Source organism: Onychostruthus taczanowskii, unplaced genomic scaffold (genome assembly GCF_017590055.1).
Source record: "Onychostruthus taczanowskii isolate IOZ18803 unplaced genomic scaffold, ASM1759005v1 scaffold23, whole genome shotgun sequence".
In the NCBI taxonomy this organism is placed as follows: Eukaryota; Metazoa; Chordata; class Aves; order Passeriformes; family Passeridae; genus Onychostruthus; species Onychostruthus taczanowskii.
Genome location: NW_024499573.1, coordinates 5,315,244 through 5,331,807, shown reverse-complemented (window position 1 = coordinate 5,331,807; position 16,564 = coordinate 5,315,244). Strand labels below are relative to the sequence as shown.

At 37.9% G+C, this 16,564-nt stretch overlaps 1 protein-coding gene across 4 annotated transcripts in view; it reads right to left on the bottom strand.

The window, feature by feature from the left end:
• CPNE8 (copine 8) overlaps positions 1–16,564 on the bottom strand; it is a 70,833-nt gene that overhangs the window by 48,740 nt on the left and 5,529 nt on the right. For 3 of the 4 annotated variants that reach the window (XR_005952737.1, XR_005952738.1, XM_041405480.1), the window contains exons 2-4: positions 8,492–8,532; positions 1,375–1,421; positions 306–409 (exon numbers count right to left, since the gene is read on the bottom strand). Coding sequence is in view for 2 of the 4 variants with exons in the window: in XM_041405480.1 (XP_041261414.1) it covers positions 306–409; positions 1,375–1,421; positions 8,492–8,532 (192 nt within the window). In the remaining 2 variants the exon portion in view is untranslated. The remainder of the gene's footprint in view (positions 1–305; positions 410–1,374; positions 1,422–8,491; positions 8,533–16,564) is intronic. The other variant, XM_041405481.1, reaches the window with a different exon arrangement.

The following is a 16,564-nucleotide window of genomic DNA, read 5'->3' as shown; positions in this document are numbered from 1 at the left end:
TGTTTTGCTGGCTGTGTTTCAAGAATATTTTAACATTTTGACACCTTTTAATTTCTATTTTCTGAAATGAATAATTGTAAGCATAATTGTACTTTGACTAGTTAACATCTGCCAGTTTCCTAAAACTCAGTCACTATTATGTTACACATTTATTTCTGAGGAAGCAATGCTAAATCAATCATGTGTATTACATTAATTTATCCTATGTCAATAGATACCATCTCTCTTCAAGCAAATTTTATGCTAGACAAAACTTTACATGCTTACAGAGGTTGCAATATTAGAGTCAAAGACTGTTAACTTACAAATCAAATCGTAGATTCTCTCTTTCTTCAAAGAAGTAGTCCATTATAAATTTTCTTACAAAATCTGGATTTAAAGTATTATCAATTACTTCTGTTCTTCCAAACTGTAAAAGAAAAGTGTACATTTAAGCTATATGCTATAACGAAGTATAATTGGACTGCCAATACCAAGAATATATGAGATATATGACAGCCTGTAAAAACCTCTCTTAAACAGAAAGAAAATGACTGCAAGCACATGAATAGACATGTGGATGAAGACAGAGTGGCAGAAGACCTCATATTTCAACATAAAGTGGTACATACCTTGTATTGTATGACCTAAACTTCATCAACATCATCTCCCAAAGCCAATAAAAATCCACAAAAATTTGAATCAGTAACCACTGAAAATCCACTGTTTCTTGAAGAAATGCTCACCAAAAAAAAAAACCTCAACCAAACACAACAGCAAGCAAAAGCTTGCATATACTGTTTATTTCAGATAGCTTTAAATATTAGGGAACACAATCCTTCTATTGCAAATGTATCATTTTTGCACTGTCAATCTCCTATTTCACCTCAGTTCAGCTCTCTCTTCAACACTCCCCTCTCTGACCTTTTGGCAAAATGCCTTTTCCTTCTTAATGTTTATAGGAGGTGCCTCAGTCCCTTTTGATCTGAAAATATTTTAATTTTTAAAAAATTCAAAGGTAGATCCTTACCACAGCTACAGACCAGTTTTGCTGACACTGCCCATCACCACAGCTCAGTCCTGTTTGAATGTCTTCCTCTCCTGAGAGCCACAAACCTTATCCAAATTGACAGCTAATTGGTTCGTTTTATCTGAGGGAGACTGTAAAATTGGAAACTCATGTGTTTTTCTCTATTTTCTTTTTTGATGGAAATGTGTGACACAGATATGGAAACTGAGATCCATGTGACTATGTTTTAGTGTTTGCTAATAGATACAACCCCTATAAGCCTAGTATGGCATTCAAGAGGCAGCAACATGCCCTCTTCTGCTAGGACAAATGACCAGCCTTAAATACACCCAAAAGGTTTATACATCTATGAATATGCACCTTACCTCTCTCCATTCTTTGTTTCCAATTGCTTGTGTGTACAAAACACAGACTGTGAAAATAAAAAAAAAGGTTTGGTTATTTTCAAACTTTAACATATCCTTAAATTAAAATCTAGTGAACTAATTTTGTAGTCTCTTGTGCTGTGGAAAATAGTAACTAGGACAACCAAATAGTAATGCTTTCCCTCAGCTGTCAACAAACCTAACCAGACTGGTGATTATGTGGTCTAGTTGTTGCAGAAATCAGCTAATAAATGGAGTGCTTCTAAAATGGCAGGTAGCATTTATGGTTGACCTCCAGCAAAGCACTTGACAGTCTTTAAAGGAAAAATTGGATAAAAGCAGGTCTTCTTTAAATGTGGGTGGTCAGGCTATTCTAGATAATGTAATGCACAATTACCCTAAAATATACTTCCTTCAAGAGAGAAGTAAATTAAAGTAAAAAGAAAAAAAAAAAACAAATTAGGATCCTACTGAAAAGAAACAGGGGAAACAAAACAAGAAAAAAAAAAAAAAAAAAAAAAAACCAAAAAAACCCCACCACTTCTCGGGTTTTCTTCCTTAATTTTGCATCAAATTATTTATATATATTTAAGCATCTCACATATGTGTACTTTATTTTCTTAAACTAAAGCCTGATAAAAATTAGAATCAATTAAATTTGTTGACCTAACCTGATTTTGAAAGACCAAGCAGAACAATCCCACAGGTGTCACCCCGATCTCTATTTGCAGTAGAGCACTCACTACACATTAAGCTTCAGCAGTCATCATAAGGACTGGTGACAGGGGTGCAGTGATTATAATCAGGTCTTTTAAACACTAATTTAAGTACAGATCATTTGCACTGAAGGAGCATTATAAACCCTATTTTCTACAGTCTTGAACTAGTTGCAGGTAACTATGATAAAGCAATTTTTACCTGAAACTCCTCTTCAAATCCTTTCTAAACAACAGAAATACAAATATTTCAACATTTTTTTCCTCAACAAGTTATTTTCCTGGATGAATCATTATTTTTCAAAAGAAGATAAAAATAATATGGTTTTAGGCTGTAGCCTTGTACAGCAAAGGTAGAGGTTTGATTTTGTTCTCAGTGAAGTCAGAATCATCAGCAGACCAAAGCAGAAATGAAGTCAACCTTCTAACTACATTTTCTTCTTACTTAAAATCTTAAAATGCATTTGCTCCACACCAAAAAAAAAAAAAAAAAAAAAAAAAAAAAAAAAAAAAACAACCAAAAAAACCATACCCTTAGGCAGTAGCAAGTCAGAGGAGAAACAGAAAAAAAGCAATTTCAATATTTTAGCTCACATAGAAGCTAAAAGTTAACACTTTTATGTTTTAAGTAAGATGTCTTGTAGATGAAAAAAAAACTTAAAAAAAATTCAAAATAATTCTCAGGAGATGTCAGTCTTTCTCCATTTACTCTAAATAAACCCTTGGCAAACATGTGCCTGCCTTTGGTTACTGTTTATAGCAGAGCAATCCAAACTAAAAAGCCTATTTTCACAACACACTCCGGAGTCAGCTGCTGGAGTGTATTAGATGAGGAATGAAGTGAAATGGGAAAATGTGAGAAAACAGAACGAAATAGAAGATATGAAATCAGCTAAAGAAAGCTCTGGAGCTTACTGAACTTCTGACTACCCACCCAGAATTGTAGAATCATAGAATATCCTGAGCTGGAAGGGACCAGGCTGGAAGGGATCCAGCAGGATCATCGAAGTCCAGCTCCTAGACACCCCAAGAGCTGCCCCATGAGCTTGAGAGCATTGTCCAAACACTTCTAGAATTATGTCAGGCTGATGCTGTGACCACTTCCCTCGGGAACCTGTTCCAGTGCCCAAACACCCCCTGAGGAAAAACCTTTTTTTTCTAATACCCAACCTAAACCTCCCCTGACACAACTTGAGGCCATTCCCTCAGGTCCTGTCACTGGTCACCACAGAGAAGAGATCAGTGGAAGACCACAGATCACAAGGTTGGAAGAGACCTTCAAGATCATCAAGTCCAACCCAGGCCCTAAACACCTTAACTAAACCATGGCACCGAGTGCCATATCCAGTCTTTTTTTGAACACATCCAGGGATCGTGACTCCAGGCAGGTCATTCCAATATTTTATCTCTCTTTCTGGGAAAAATTTCTTCCTAATATCCAGCCTATATTTCCCTTGGTGCAGCTTGAGACTGTGTCCTCTCGTTCTGATAGTCGTTGCCTGGAGAAAGAGACCCCACCTAACTACAACCACCTTTCAGGGAGTTTTAGAGAGCTCCTTTTCTTCAGGCTAAACAACCCTCTACTAGTTGTAGACTGCAACAAGGCCTCTCCCCTTCTAGGCTGCAGATGTGGCCAATATTTTAAATATAATGAAAATATAGACAAATAAGCAGTCACCTCATACAACATTTCATTGTAAGTAAAAGGTACAAGTTTGACAGGTGTACATATACATGTGCATCTCAAACTGATATTTAAAAAAAAAAAATCAGCCCTAATGAAAGCTATAGAGAAGACATATTTCAGTCTTTCTGATAAATACTTTGTAAATGTAGAAAATTTATTAAATTTTTTACATCTTTCCTCTAAAATGCCCTCCACAAATTTTAGGAAACCAACCACGATACTGGTCTCTCTCAATGTTAAGATTCACTATCTCAAATGGCTCTTGGAGAGACTTTTGTAAAGATCCTGATATACTAATTGCAGTAATCACTAAAAAACTTCGTCAAATTCATATCCAACTGGAGAAATGCAGACAAATATGGTAAAGTTGATCTAAAGCACTTGAAATGCTCAAACCAGAGATTAAAGGCTCCATAAAGCAACCCATCTTGTGGCAGAAAAAACAGCATTGTCATGAGGGAGAAGAAGAAATAAAGGGGGATAAATAATATTTCAAAAGCCATCATATCATGCAACCACATCTTGAAACAGAGATAAAAAAATAGTTTTTCTCTCATAATCTCAAAAACTGAGGGAGCAATGAGAAAGTTCACAGCAGCACACTGATGAAGAGTAACTGAGAAATCCTTTTGGAAGGCTTTGCCATATGAGTTGTTCCAAGAGCAGATACAGCTACACCTATACTCAGGAGTATTAATATTTAGTAATTTTTAACTCTGGACACTATACCACAGTGTCATATTTAAGGTAAAGTTAATTAAGTCTTGTAATGAAAAAGAAGGTGTAAAGGTCAACACTTATTACTCTGTTATAGCAACAGTTCCCAAAACATGATAGATTATTATTATTATTATGAAGATATGATAGATTACCTGTTTTCCCAAACAGAGTGGGCCTCCCTTACCTGCTCTGGTCCTTTCCCTTTCAATGAGGATATGTTTATCCTTTAGTCTGGCAACTACTGTTAAATCAACATTGCCCATCTCAGTTTTCCCAAACACAACAACACATCTACTCCATTTCAAGGAAGACTTATCCACAATGAAATTGACCTTTTTCCTATGCTACCTAAATGTTTCCATGGTACCAGTTCTAGCAGGGCTCCCCAATCCTCTTCACTGATCAGCTTTTATACCTTCCAGGCAGAGGTGCCCTAAGGTCCCTTTGTTCCAACTGCCAAGAGATTCTTCTTATTGTTACTATCTTCCATGAGAAAATTCCCCAGGGAAGAGCTTTTATGTTTTCAGTCATTCATCCTGGACTCTTTTGATGATCAATACTCAGCAGCCACAGGGCTCCCCAAGAGAAGTGTGCTGCTGCCAGCACAGCTCCACAGGGCTCAGCCTGAGTTGTCAGAGCATGGGAAGAAAACAATTCTGCCCGTCATTAGACAGAAGAAATGTGCCAAAATCATTAATCCGTATCTCCTTGGCAGGTCTTATCCCTACCTCATCAGGGAAGCACTACTTTAGCTCAGCTTTCTTCAAGAAAAAAAAACCAAATCAATAAAACCCATAGACTTAAAAAAAAAAAAATTCCTAGAAAAAATGGTCTCCAAACTGGGAGAGCAGAATGCTCCAGACACTACAGTGAATCAGTATATATGACTTGCTTTGACTCCACAAGAAGAAAGCACTGTCAGTAAGAGGCTTCAGTATTGTTTAAAATACTTCCTGAGCAATGGCTATCCAAGCTTGTCCCATCTATATCTACTATCTCTACAGTTACTTCTGTCACTTGCCTCTGGGCAGGCGAAGTGACAGATTCCTCTTGGCATGAATATTCCAGAACGAGGGGGATGGTCAGAATTGGAATGCTGAGTAGCAATTACAGTATGAAAAAAAAAGGCCAAGCATATCTCCTAAGAGAACCAGGAAAATCACAAGTTCCTTTTTAATTTCAGGAGAAGGCTGTTTATATTTACATGGAAGTCAGCTACATTCATGTGTGTCCCTCTGGGAAAAAGACCAAGAAGATAAAATTGGATTTTCACTACCAGTATGATCCTTAGATAAATACATTGGAGTATGAAAAGCATATTAGAACTGGCCTAGCCAAAAGCAATGGGACCTCAGCATACAGAATGACTCTACGTGGTTCTGTCTTGTACGACATCTAATGGCTGCAAATTCAATGACTGTAAAAGTGGATCTTGTGGCAGTGGCAGGATGCTGATTTTGACACCTTTTTAGCAACAGAATAAACTTACTGTATACAGAGCAGCCTAAGAATGGCCTTTGTCCATGTGAATAGACACTGAGGAAAGTTGTCCTGCTGTACTTCCAAACAGAGAAGAATGTTTCGTACCACTCAGCCCTTTTACAGTAGGGCCATATGACCTGTGACCAACTAAAGGACAGTACAAGCAAACAAACTAAACTGGCTACTGAAAAAACCTGCAGAGTACTGAAAGTGGATGTACCCTGTTTGGAGAATACCCAAAATCAAAGCTGCTCTGACAAGTGATTTCTAGAGTGCAAATACAATGTGAGTAATTCCAGAGTCAACAGTTTCTCCCTTCTCTCTTCACCAAGGACAGTATTACTGCACTCCATGGTTTTATACTGCTTACCTGAGACAGGCCTGACTGGCAGCATGATTGGGTACTCACAACTGGAGACCAGACCCTTAAAGCACTCCACCAATCTGAGTGCTTTAAAAAAGCTATTTACATTAATTGAAAAATAGTTTCTCAAATCGATAAGCAAGTTTATGATACTTTTAAAATACTTCCATATACTCTGAATCCATTAAAACACACCACTAGTTTACTTCTCAGAAACATTTTAAAATAGATACTAAGATTTCTTTAGGTTTTTCTGCCACTTTGTTTCCATGTTTTTCCCAGAAGGCATCACCCACGAGCCAGGATCACTTTGGTTTGTCCATCTGCATGCTCTTGGGCTGAGCACAGGCTACAAAGCGTTGGAGGTTCTGCCCTTTGTGTGGAGCACCTCCTCTCCAGAAGGCATCTCCAGCAGTCTGTCTGCACTCTGGCAGTGCCTTCAGCAGCTCTGTCTCCAGCTTGCATGTTTTTACTGTGACATGTTTGAGCTGGGCTCTGCGTGCTGGCAGAAGTTCTGGCAGGCAAGCGCCACTGCTGTGTTTTCCAGAGGTGACTGGAACCAGCTGTGACTGTCACAGGGTGGCTCATGGCCTTCTCCCACACTCCAGTACCCTGCCACTCAAACCCTGCAACTCGTGCCTCACAGTGCCCTATCTGACAAAAACGTGAAGCACTTGTCCTTAATAATATTTGAGCTGAAGAACAACAGACACCCTATCACTTTGCCAATATGAGAGATCTCTGAATTCATTACAGGCAATAGGCCACTGAGCATTCTTCAAAACAGTTTAACAAAGAATCTTTTTTAACAGAATCACAGAATTGTTAGGGGCCTTTGAAGATCATCCAATACAACACCCAACTAATTTTTACAGTCAACTAAAATTCTTTATCAATATGAAAAACACTCAGTTTTGTTTCTGTGTGATCTCCATATAGGGGCATGGCATTGCCTATGTCTTCTGGGGTTGTTTTGTTTTTTGAGGTTTTTTTTAAAAAAACATTACAGGTTAGAAACTTCAAAGGTACTCCTAACTTCTTATAGTTTTTTTCCCTTCAAAAGTGTACTGTGGAATCCCTCTCAAGAATTTTTTGATGCAGAATGGAAACATATACTCTAACAAAAGTACTCAGATGTTTCATACTGCCACATGACTCAATATTCAAATATCAGCACATGGTTGCATGTCCAGAGACTTGATACAAGTATATGTATCTAGGGTTATTTCCAATGCCAATTAGCACAATATGTGGTATCCTAAGGAAGAAAACCCCAAGGCTTAAAGAAATTATGGATAAAAGCAAATGGAGAGTTGTAGGAGAGACAAGATGACACCACAACCTCAGGACCAGTCTATTAACCACACAAAACTCCTTTGAGTAACATGATCAGAACAGAAAGGAAATTTTTAGTGATCTTGGTTCCTTGATTAAAGTTTTCATAAAGCATCCGATACAGGAAGATAGTAATGGATTTTAAATCAGAAGTCCCCTCGTAAATTCATAGACATGAGAGTTTTGGGGGATCCTGTCATAATTCAGCTTATGAGGAAAGTGAGTGTCACTAACTTACAATTCTGAACAGATTAACTCAAAAAACATCATACCATTGTTGATCAGGAAAAATTGTCATAATTCAGCTTATGAGGAAAGTGAGTGTCACTAACTTACAATTCTGAACATCATACCATTGTTGATCAGAAAAAACAGTATTTCCCAGAGATCAATTAACCTAATTTTATTTTTCAGCATTTTATTCTAACATTAGTGTACAGTATGTACTAGCAGCAGCAAATGTTTCTAGTTTATTTAGTATTTTGCCTAATAGCTTTGAAAAAACAAGAGATGCTAAAAAAGAAACAACAACCCGACTTTCCAGAATGTATTAATTTTAGGAAACTTTAGGTTAAATATTAATAAGAGATTATTTAGATCAGGAAAGGAGTATTAATAACAGTCTTTAAACTTCCACTTCACATAACATTAATTATAAGTGTAACTTATTCAAGTGTAACTTCATTATTTTAAGTAATTGTCACAAAGACAATATAAACCTGACACTGAAGAAAATCACCCACCTAATATTATTCCAGGGTTTGCACATTAAAATACGTAATAAGGAGAAACAATAAAATACTATATACTCACTTGGATCAGATTTAGAAAATGTATCTCTGTCCAAAAGATTTCTATAAAAAAAAAGAGATAAAAATAATCTTAGGTATAAAAAAGTTGTGAAAAATGCAAATCAGATACCAATGTTTTTAACATTTTTAAGCAAGAGTCAAGTTAGTCTTCTCCCCTCCTAATACACAAGACTTAAGCAGCACTAACACTGGAATCAGCTTACAGTTCATTTTATTATCCATTTTGGATTTGAGCAAACTGTGGCTCATATACTCCAATACCATGAATCAAAAAACAACCACATGTATGTTATATATACATGTAATAGGCGTCAGGAAGAGAAATACCTTTAAATCACAAAGGTCTACCAGAGATTAACTTGCCAGCTCAACCCAAAAAACTTAGACTATGAGATTTCAGAGCCATCAGGAAGCATCTCTAAAAATCTGTCACGGACAAGTAAGGTAAAGAGAACTAATCCATACATAGGACACACCTAGGAATAAATATTAATTTTGTTATGGAATGCAGTCCCAATCATATCCACACTTCAGCCAGCTGAGAATCATACACAGAAGAACAGACTTAAATCAACAATTCTAAAGAATCAGGACTGGCCAGAAACCATTCTCAGCACAGTTACCAAGATTTCATCATTAAAAAAAAATTAAATAAATTTTAAAAACTGTCTCAACAGACTAGAAAAATGTTCTGAAAACAGGATGCCATTGAAAAGAGACAAGAAAGAGCTAATAAACTTTGGAAGGTATTAAACTTAACAGCAAAAATGCAGCATATCTACATGGAGCTGGATATACAGCAGTTATGTCAAAAATACTCCTAGACATTACAGTAGACCACAAATTGAATACAAGTCAGGAGTCTTGTACCTTTGGGAAAAAGGCATACTGGAATACACAAACAAAAATGCCATTTTAGACTAATCATCTGCTCTTCATAATACTGATAAACACTCAATTCAAGCAATAATGTTTTGGACAATCCAATTTCTTGCACTCTAAGACAGATATGGAGCCACTGGAGTTCAGAGAAAACAGAAGTAACTGGAGGAATATAGACTGTATCTATGAGGGAAATACAGCTACAAATGGAAGCTGACCTCCATGTAGACAGAGCAAGAAGGAACAGGTTTAACCATAAATTGAGTCTTCTGCACTGCAGGCACAGAAGCTGAACTTTATTGCATTGTTTTACCATCTTCCACTGTTAATGGTGGGAGACATGATGATGTGAAATATCCATTGTCTACCAAGTCAGATCGCTACAATTTGTAGTAAAGGTCTTTTATCCTACGCCAGAGCAAGCAGAAGGATTAAATAACCAGTTTATATCACTTATAGCTCATTAATTTTAATAACTAGTAGAGCCTCTTCAAGGGTCACTATTAACTACCCTCATTCAGATCTAAATTACATTATTTTTGTGCTTCTGAACAGTGCTGAAAAGCATATTAACAATTTGTTCAATACAGGTGTTCTAAGTGGTCCAATTAAGACTTCAGCAATGAAAAGATACTGTATTCCAAATTTAGGTATTGCCAAGTTCACACTTCAGAACAAGCAACATGAACAAAAAAATAGCTTGAAAAGAACATTGGACAAATCTGTTTTATTTAATCTAGCCAAAGTACACACTAGCTTTAATATTACTACTTGTGAATACACCCGAATTCTGCACACACTAATTATTCTGAACTTCTCTAGTCCATTCAGAAATGTAATTTTTTTGCATACAATTGTACCCAGTGAAACCATATCCTACCTTGATGAAAATCATGCAAATATAAATTGGAAATATTAAGAAACATGGGAAAATCAGTGAACCCAAATCAGTAGTTCACAACAATTACTACAAACTGCTTTAATAGACAGTACAGCAAGTTCTGTAATATTGGAATTGCCAACCCAATATGAAAATTGCCTCCTATTCCTCCTTAATTATACAAACCTAGATACACAACTAATTCCTAGTAACTAGAATTGGATTAACCCAAAATGAATTGCAATAAAACCTCAAAATTAGACTTATATGGAACAAATAATACATTAGATTTTGGAAGAGGACTCCCATACTCACCATTAGAAATCCAAACAATTTTAATTCCTCTGCATGATGACCATACAGTGACCTTATAATTGCTGTGTTAGTGCTTGTCACTGTAGATTAGGATTAAGGAATTTTAGTCATGCTTATACTGAGATAAAGTGTTTTGAGTTCTTTAGGTATTTCTTACTCTTCTAGTGTTCCTTTTTAAGTTTTGTTCCCCTCTATTTTCCCATATACATACTAACTTAAAGAATGGCCTGGTACTGTAAAGCTTAATTGATCCTGATACTTCCAGCAACTGCAAAAAGCAGCCACCATAGGAACAGCATAAAAAGAAGGTAAGAATCTGTAGTTGAGAATCCACAGGTTCCTAAAGAATCTTAAAGAATCTAAAGAATCTTTAATGAGTTAAGAACATTTCTACAGAAGCAGTATCCCTGAAAGGATTGCAAGGGTAGACACCCAAGTTTAACACTGTAACTCAGGTCAGTTCTTGCAATAAGTCATGGTTTTGAACTAGTACTAGAACTTGCAACACCCTCAATTCAACCCTTCACACACTTTCCTACAAATAAACAATGTCTTTGCAGCGTGCCTGATTGTCCAAATCATAAAGAGCCAACCAAAATAGTAATGTAAGAACTTGGCAAGCTGTTCAAGCAATGCAGCCAATTTCAAAAGGTACTTTAAAGAAAAAGTACCAACAGGAAAAAAAAATTAATAAAAAAGAGTCTGATTTGGCCAGTAAATCACCTAACACCTCAATAGGCTGCTCAATTTCATTTGTGTATTTTCATTTCAGGGGAATAACAATCAAAGTGCTCCTTTAAATATAAAACTCCGCAGTAACTGTGCATAGGACAATCTACAAGGAACACAAAACAGAAAGCAGACTGAATGCATTTCTAGAACTTTAGGTGGTCTTTGTACTCATAATTTTCAATGGCACTTTCTGCACATGCTGAGCAATACAGAGTGTATTTTTTTAGTGAGAAAAGCAATGTCTTTGGTAGTAAGCTGATTTGTCTCAGGAAAGCTCACAAACGCAGAAACCAGAAATAACTGAAACTTCTTTTTCTTTCTCCTAACCAAAGTATTGAGAGAAACAGACTATTATTTTAACTGAACTTCGTGAGTATATTTTTTGTCCATTAAGCCTTGAAGATAAAGAATGCAAAAAGAAATGGAATTTCTACCAATTATGAGAGACAGGAAAAAAAACAGAACTTTTTTTCTTGAGAAACATGCATATCAAACACCTATAGCAAGGAAGTCTGGGAACATCTGTGCACAAAGCTTTATTCTACTAGCACAGATCTTGAAGGAATTCTGGTGTGGACCTTCCAAAACAGTTGCAACAGCATAGATGTCTAAGGGGAAAACAATTAATAGGAGCCATGGCAATAATGCTGGAAATGCCGGGATAATTTTTTTTCTGTATGATGAGAGCCATTTCCCCAGGGCAGGAAAGAAAGTGATCAGTAAATAAGATAAAGTTAAAATGTATTTAGCTTTGTTTACATAGTTTCATAAACTCCATAAAAATTTATCAAAGTAACAGTCCAGTGCTCAAGAAGTTTTTCAGAATAGAAGGAGCCTACAATGATCATCCAGTCCAATGGCCCAACCACTTCAGGGCTGACCAAAAGTTAAAGCTCATTATTAAGGGCATTGTCCAAATGCTTCTTAAACACTGCCAGGCTTGGGGCATCGACCTCTCCAGGAAGCCTGTTCCAGCACCTGACCACCCTCTCAGTAAAGAAATGCCTCCTAATGCCAAGTGTTTTGTACTGTTTAATCTAAAACAAGTCACATGTATAAATCAGATGCTTCAAGATTCACTGAGCTGTGGTAGCTCACCAGGAACCATCACAGCCTTTGCTGCTTCCTATTCTCTCATCCACTACGGATCCACTAGAGTGGATCTCTCATTCATTATGAGCCATGTGTATGCTGTCAGATCTATGCTAAAAAGTAGCATTTACTCTTGTCCACATACACTTTCTTTCAAATTTTACTTTATTTTAGCAACCAATATCTGAACTTCCTTTTCTGTAAGTTCTTTTTTTTTAAGCTTTTGTTACACCAAACTGCTAAGCAGAACTAAATCCAACTCCCCCATCAGAAATTGTAGAATTCTGGCCTTGAAGAACAGACCACAGTAACTACAGAAGTGAGCAGTTTAAAATCTGCTTTTCTAGCCTCAAACTTTAAAACAAATTTACAACCTGTACTGACTGGAAAAAGACTTCCTTTGCTTCCAACAGCTCTGACATCTTTAATGATAAATATGTGGTTCACTTCAGATTAATTTGTCAAAATCTCTCTGGGTGCTATGGCTTTATGTTTCTCTTCGTCTTTAGACTTACATTTAAATGCATGCAAAGACTTCTCAGTTGTGAAGCACTCAGCAGCTTGCAAACACAGAAGTTGGTTACTCATGCAAAATAATTTTTAGAAAATATACATTTTCAGTATATCATATTTGTGTTATATATTACAAGCACACACTACTTCTCTCACACTTTTATCAATTCATAGGAAAAGAAATTGTCCTTAGTTCATTAAATAAAAGCATTTCTGCTTCCCTCACTTAATGATGGGCCCATATCACTTTTTCATGGAAGATCCTGGTAACGAAAGGAGCACCCTAATCACTTTTTAATGTGCAGAATAGTACCCATTGTATTACTAATTGTAACATAACTGTATTGTTACCCAGTAAGCACTACCCCTCAGCCTTAATGGTGCCACTGAACTTGCAAGGATCAGTCATAAAATGATGCATGAGCCAAAGAGTCCACTCAAGTGAAGAGCCCACTTGACCTACCTGCAGAGAAATCGCACAAATTACTTAGTGGCAGCTTAAGCAGTCACCCTTCCACAGCTATTTACTCTCTCCTTCTCTATTCTGTCAGAGCACAACAAAGCCAGCTATTAGCCTCTACATCTCTAAATTCAAAATGCCCTGGACCTAACAGCAGATCAGACAAATCTCTCAGAATTTTACATTATTGTCAAAATAACTGCATTTCTTACAACAGGCTCACAAGTGAGACAACAGTGACTCTACTGACTAACAGGCAATTAGGATGACCTGTTCCTTTCTGTTCAAACCATCTCCACTCTTTGGGGCACTAGAAGAACTGGAAAGAAAGCAAACATATCTCTGATGTGCAAGCTTAAGAAAACATTCACAATACCTCTTCATAACCTCTGGAGAAGTAATTCACCAGAAAACAAATAATTTTCAGCCTCACGGTAACTTTCATTGTCAAGCTAAGAATATATTGATTCAGAAACCATAAGGGAAAAAAGGAAGTGAGAAGCAATGAGAAGGGTAAGATCAGCAGTGCTTCCATGAGTTTTAACACAACCCACAGAAAGCCACCTCTGACTAGAAGTACGCAAACAATTTTAGGATGAAACCACTATTAAAACTGCTGATTGCTCCTGAGGGTTAAAAAACCCCAAAGGAATTGCCAAGTTTATTTACTCTAACACAGCAATAGTTTTACAAGAATTCTGTTGAAACAGATGGGAAGTACTGGGTTATAAAAATACATTTGTGCAGATGAAACAGACCTAAGACTATCCCAGTTTAAATTTAAAATAAAGACCAATTAGTACTATGACAAAGTGGTGGAACTCTGCTTCAGTACCAACCCAAAATTCTATTTGAAACCAACAGAATAAACCATCCACAATCACGCTGTTAGGGCTGGGCAGGTAAACAGTTTCTGGCTCTGGGCTTCTGGTGATGTATCCTGGGAAATGGCTCTAAAGACTGCTGGTGGTCGAAAGAGCTTTTCAATCTACTGTCAACTCACCACTCCTTTCCAGTTACTTTCACCCAGACCATCCAAATCCATGGATATGCTGCCCTACGTAAGATCTGATTTCTTTAGGAATGTATAATACATCTAACACAGTGTTTCGTTAATGTACAACAGCATATAAAACCTAAAGACTGGTTTTGCAGTTTTTCTGAAACAACTCTTTAAAAGGTATACCTCAAAGAAGTAATTTTAAAAGGAAATACACACCATCAGTGTAATAGTCATCCTTACTCTGCCAGCGCAGGACTGTTGGTCAGTGAGCCACTGCTCAGATGGGCAGGTAAAAAACTGAGAAAAATAATACTACTACAGAAAGTCTTCATAAAAATACACAAAGTTATTGCACGCTTGCTAGATCTTCTCCTGCTGCCAGGCCTTCCTGTATGCCACCTTTCTGAGGCCTAGGACAGTGAGCTTCAGCTGAGGGAGGGTGTTAAGGTGAGCCACCCGTCAGTGTCCCACCTCCTGTCTGAGGACAACCATGAAGCTTACAGTGGTGGCAGGGCGGGAAGAGGTGGTCTTGGAAGGAGTATAATGCTGATCATTTCTTCCTCCCCACTCCAAGGACCCCCAGCTGAGTTAACATGCCCTGATTTCATTCATCTGCAAGTCCATTCTACATCCACATTTACTGTACACCATATGCAGCCTGTATGACATCTGCCTGAGACCTGCTCTCTCATCACTTTTGGTTTTGCCCAGCTCCCAAACCACACTTCTTTACCAACCATGGGTGACCTCTTTACAGCACTGGGGTATCCAGCAAGGGGGACATCCCCTCTTTTCACCCTTCACCCCCTGCTGCCACACTCCCATCCTGTGCCCCCACTTGCAAAGCCTCTGCTATCACACTGTGCTCCTCTGCACTGCACCATTTTGTCAGGGTCACAAATACATCATTACTCCCATCCTGTGCCCCCACTTGCAAAGCCTCTGCTATCACACTGTGACATTGCTCCTCTGCACCATTCTGTCAGGGTCACAAATACATCATTACACACATAATAACTACCTGCTACTACTATCTGCTGAAGGAAATATGGTTGTACCACAAAATTATACAAGAATAAGCCAAAGGGAAACTAACTAAGCAGTAGCCACCCAGGAACTAGAAAAAAGATACCAGGTTTGGGTTTGCAGCTAAGTAAAAACCAAACAAAGCTCCACGGAGGCAAAGGCACGTTCAGACAAAACCTGACAAGTCCTGACACTCCCAAGGTTGTGTGAAACCTGAAGCCTGCAAGAGAACTGACATGTTAAAGGTTAATGACTCAAAAATCAGACTTTCAAAAGCAACAGGTGCTTTGCTGAGGCCAGATTTGCAGCCCCTAAACAAAGGGGAGGAGAAGAATTTTTGGGTGTGTGGTGAAACTGTTGATTTTCCTAAGAACAGCCCAGCTGCAGAGGAGGTGCACACCCAGCCACCAGAGGATGACCACACCAAACCAAAAAGGCCAGTAAGAAGCAGATCCTGCAAGGTGGGGTAATGCTTTTTATCATGCCAAAGTCCTCTCCTGATGAGACTCAGGTGTAAAACCACCCCCTGGGGGAGGTATCAGGACACTCACAGGTAAGCCTGAAGGTATTCATTTGATCTGATAAGTCACAACTGGCTCAACCTGTGCAGTCATGAGAAACAGTGGTCATGTCTTAGAAAGGGCCACAAATCTCCAAAGTCCCCTGAAGCACCCCCAGACTGTGCATGATCCACAGTATTTCACAGTGTAAGACTCCACTCCCAGGGGAGGCACCTGGGCCTTCCCACCTGAACACATATTAACCCACTGAATCTTTTCTCCCCACCCATCACTTCCCTGTATTTCCTCCCATTCCAAACCATGACAGGGGGACTTCTCCAGCCCCGACGGGTAAAGACTGTGACCGCAACCTTGACCAAAAGACATCAAAACTGCAGCAATCGAGTCGCAGTGCTGGATCCATGGGTAGTGATATCTTTCCTCTTCTTTTATACTCTTACCCTGTCTTTCTTTTCCTTGTATATTTTCCTAAGTGATATTTTTATACTTTTATATATTTCTATAAATAATAACCAAAGCAGATACATACCTCCTTTCCAATGTAACCAAACTGTTCTGAAATAAACCTGCCATGTGTGTACACACTGCTCATTCAGTCTTGTTTCACCTGAATCCACCACAAGGCATCTAGTAAGAACTTTCAGTTACCC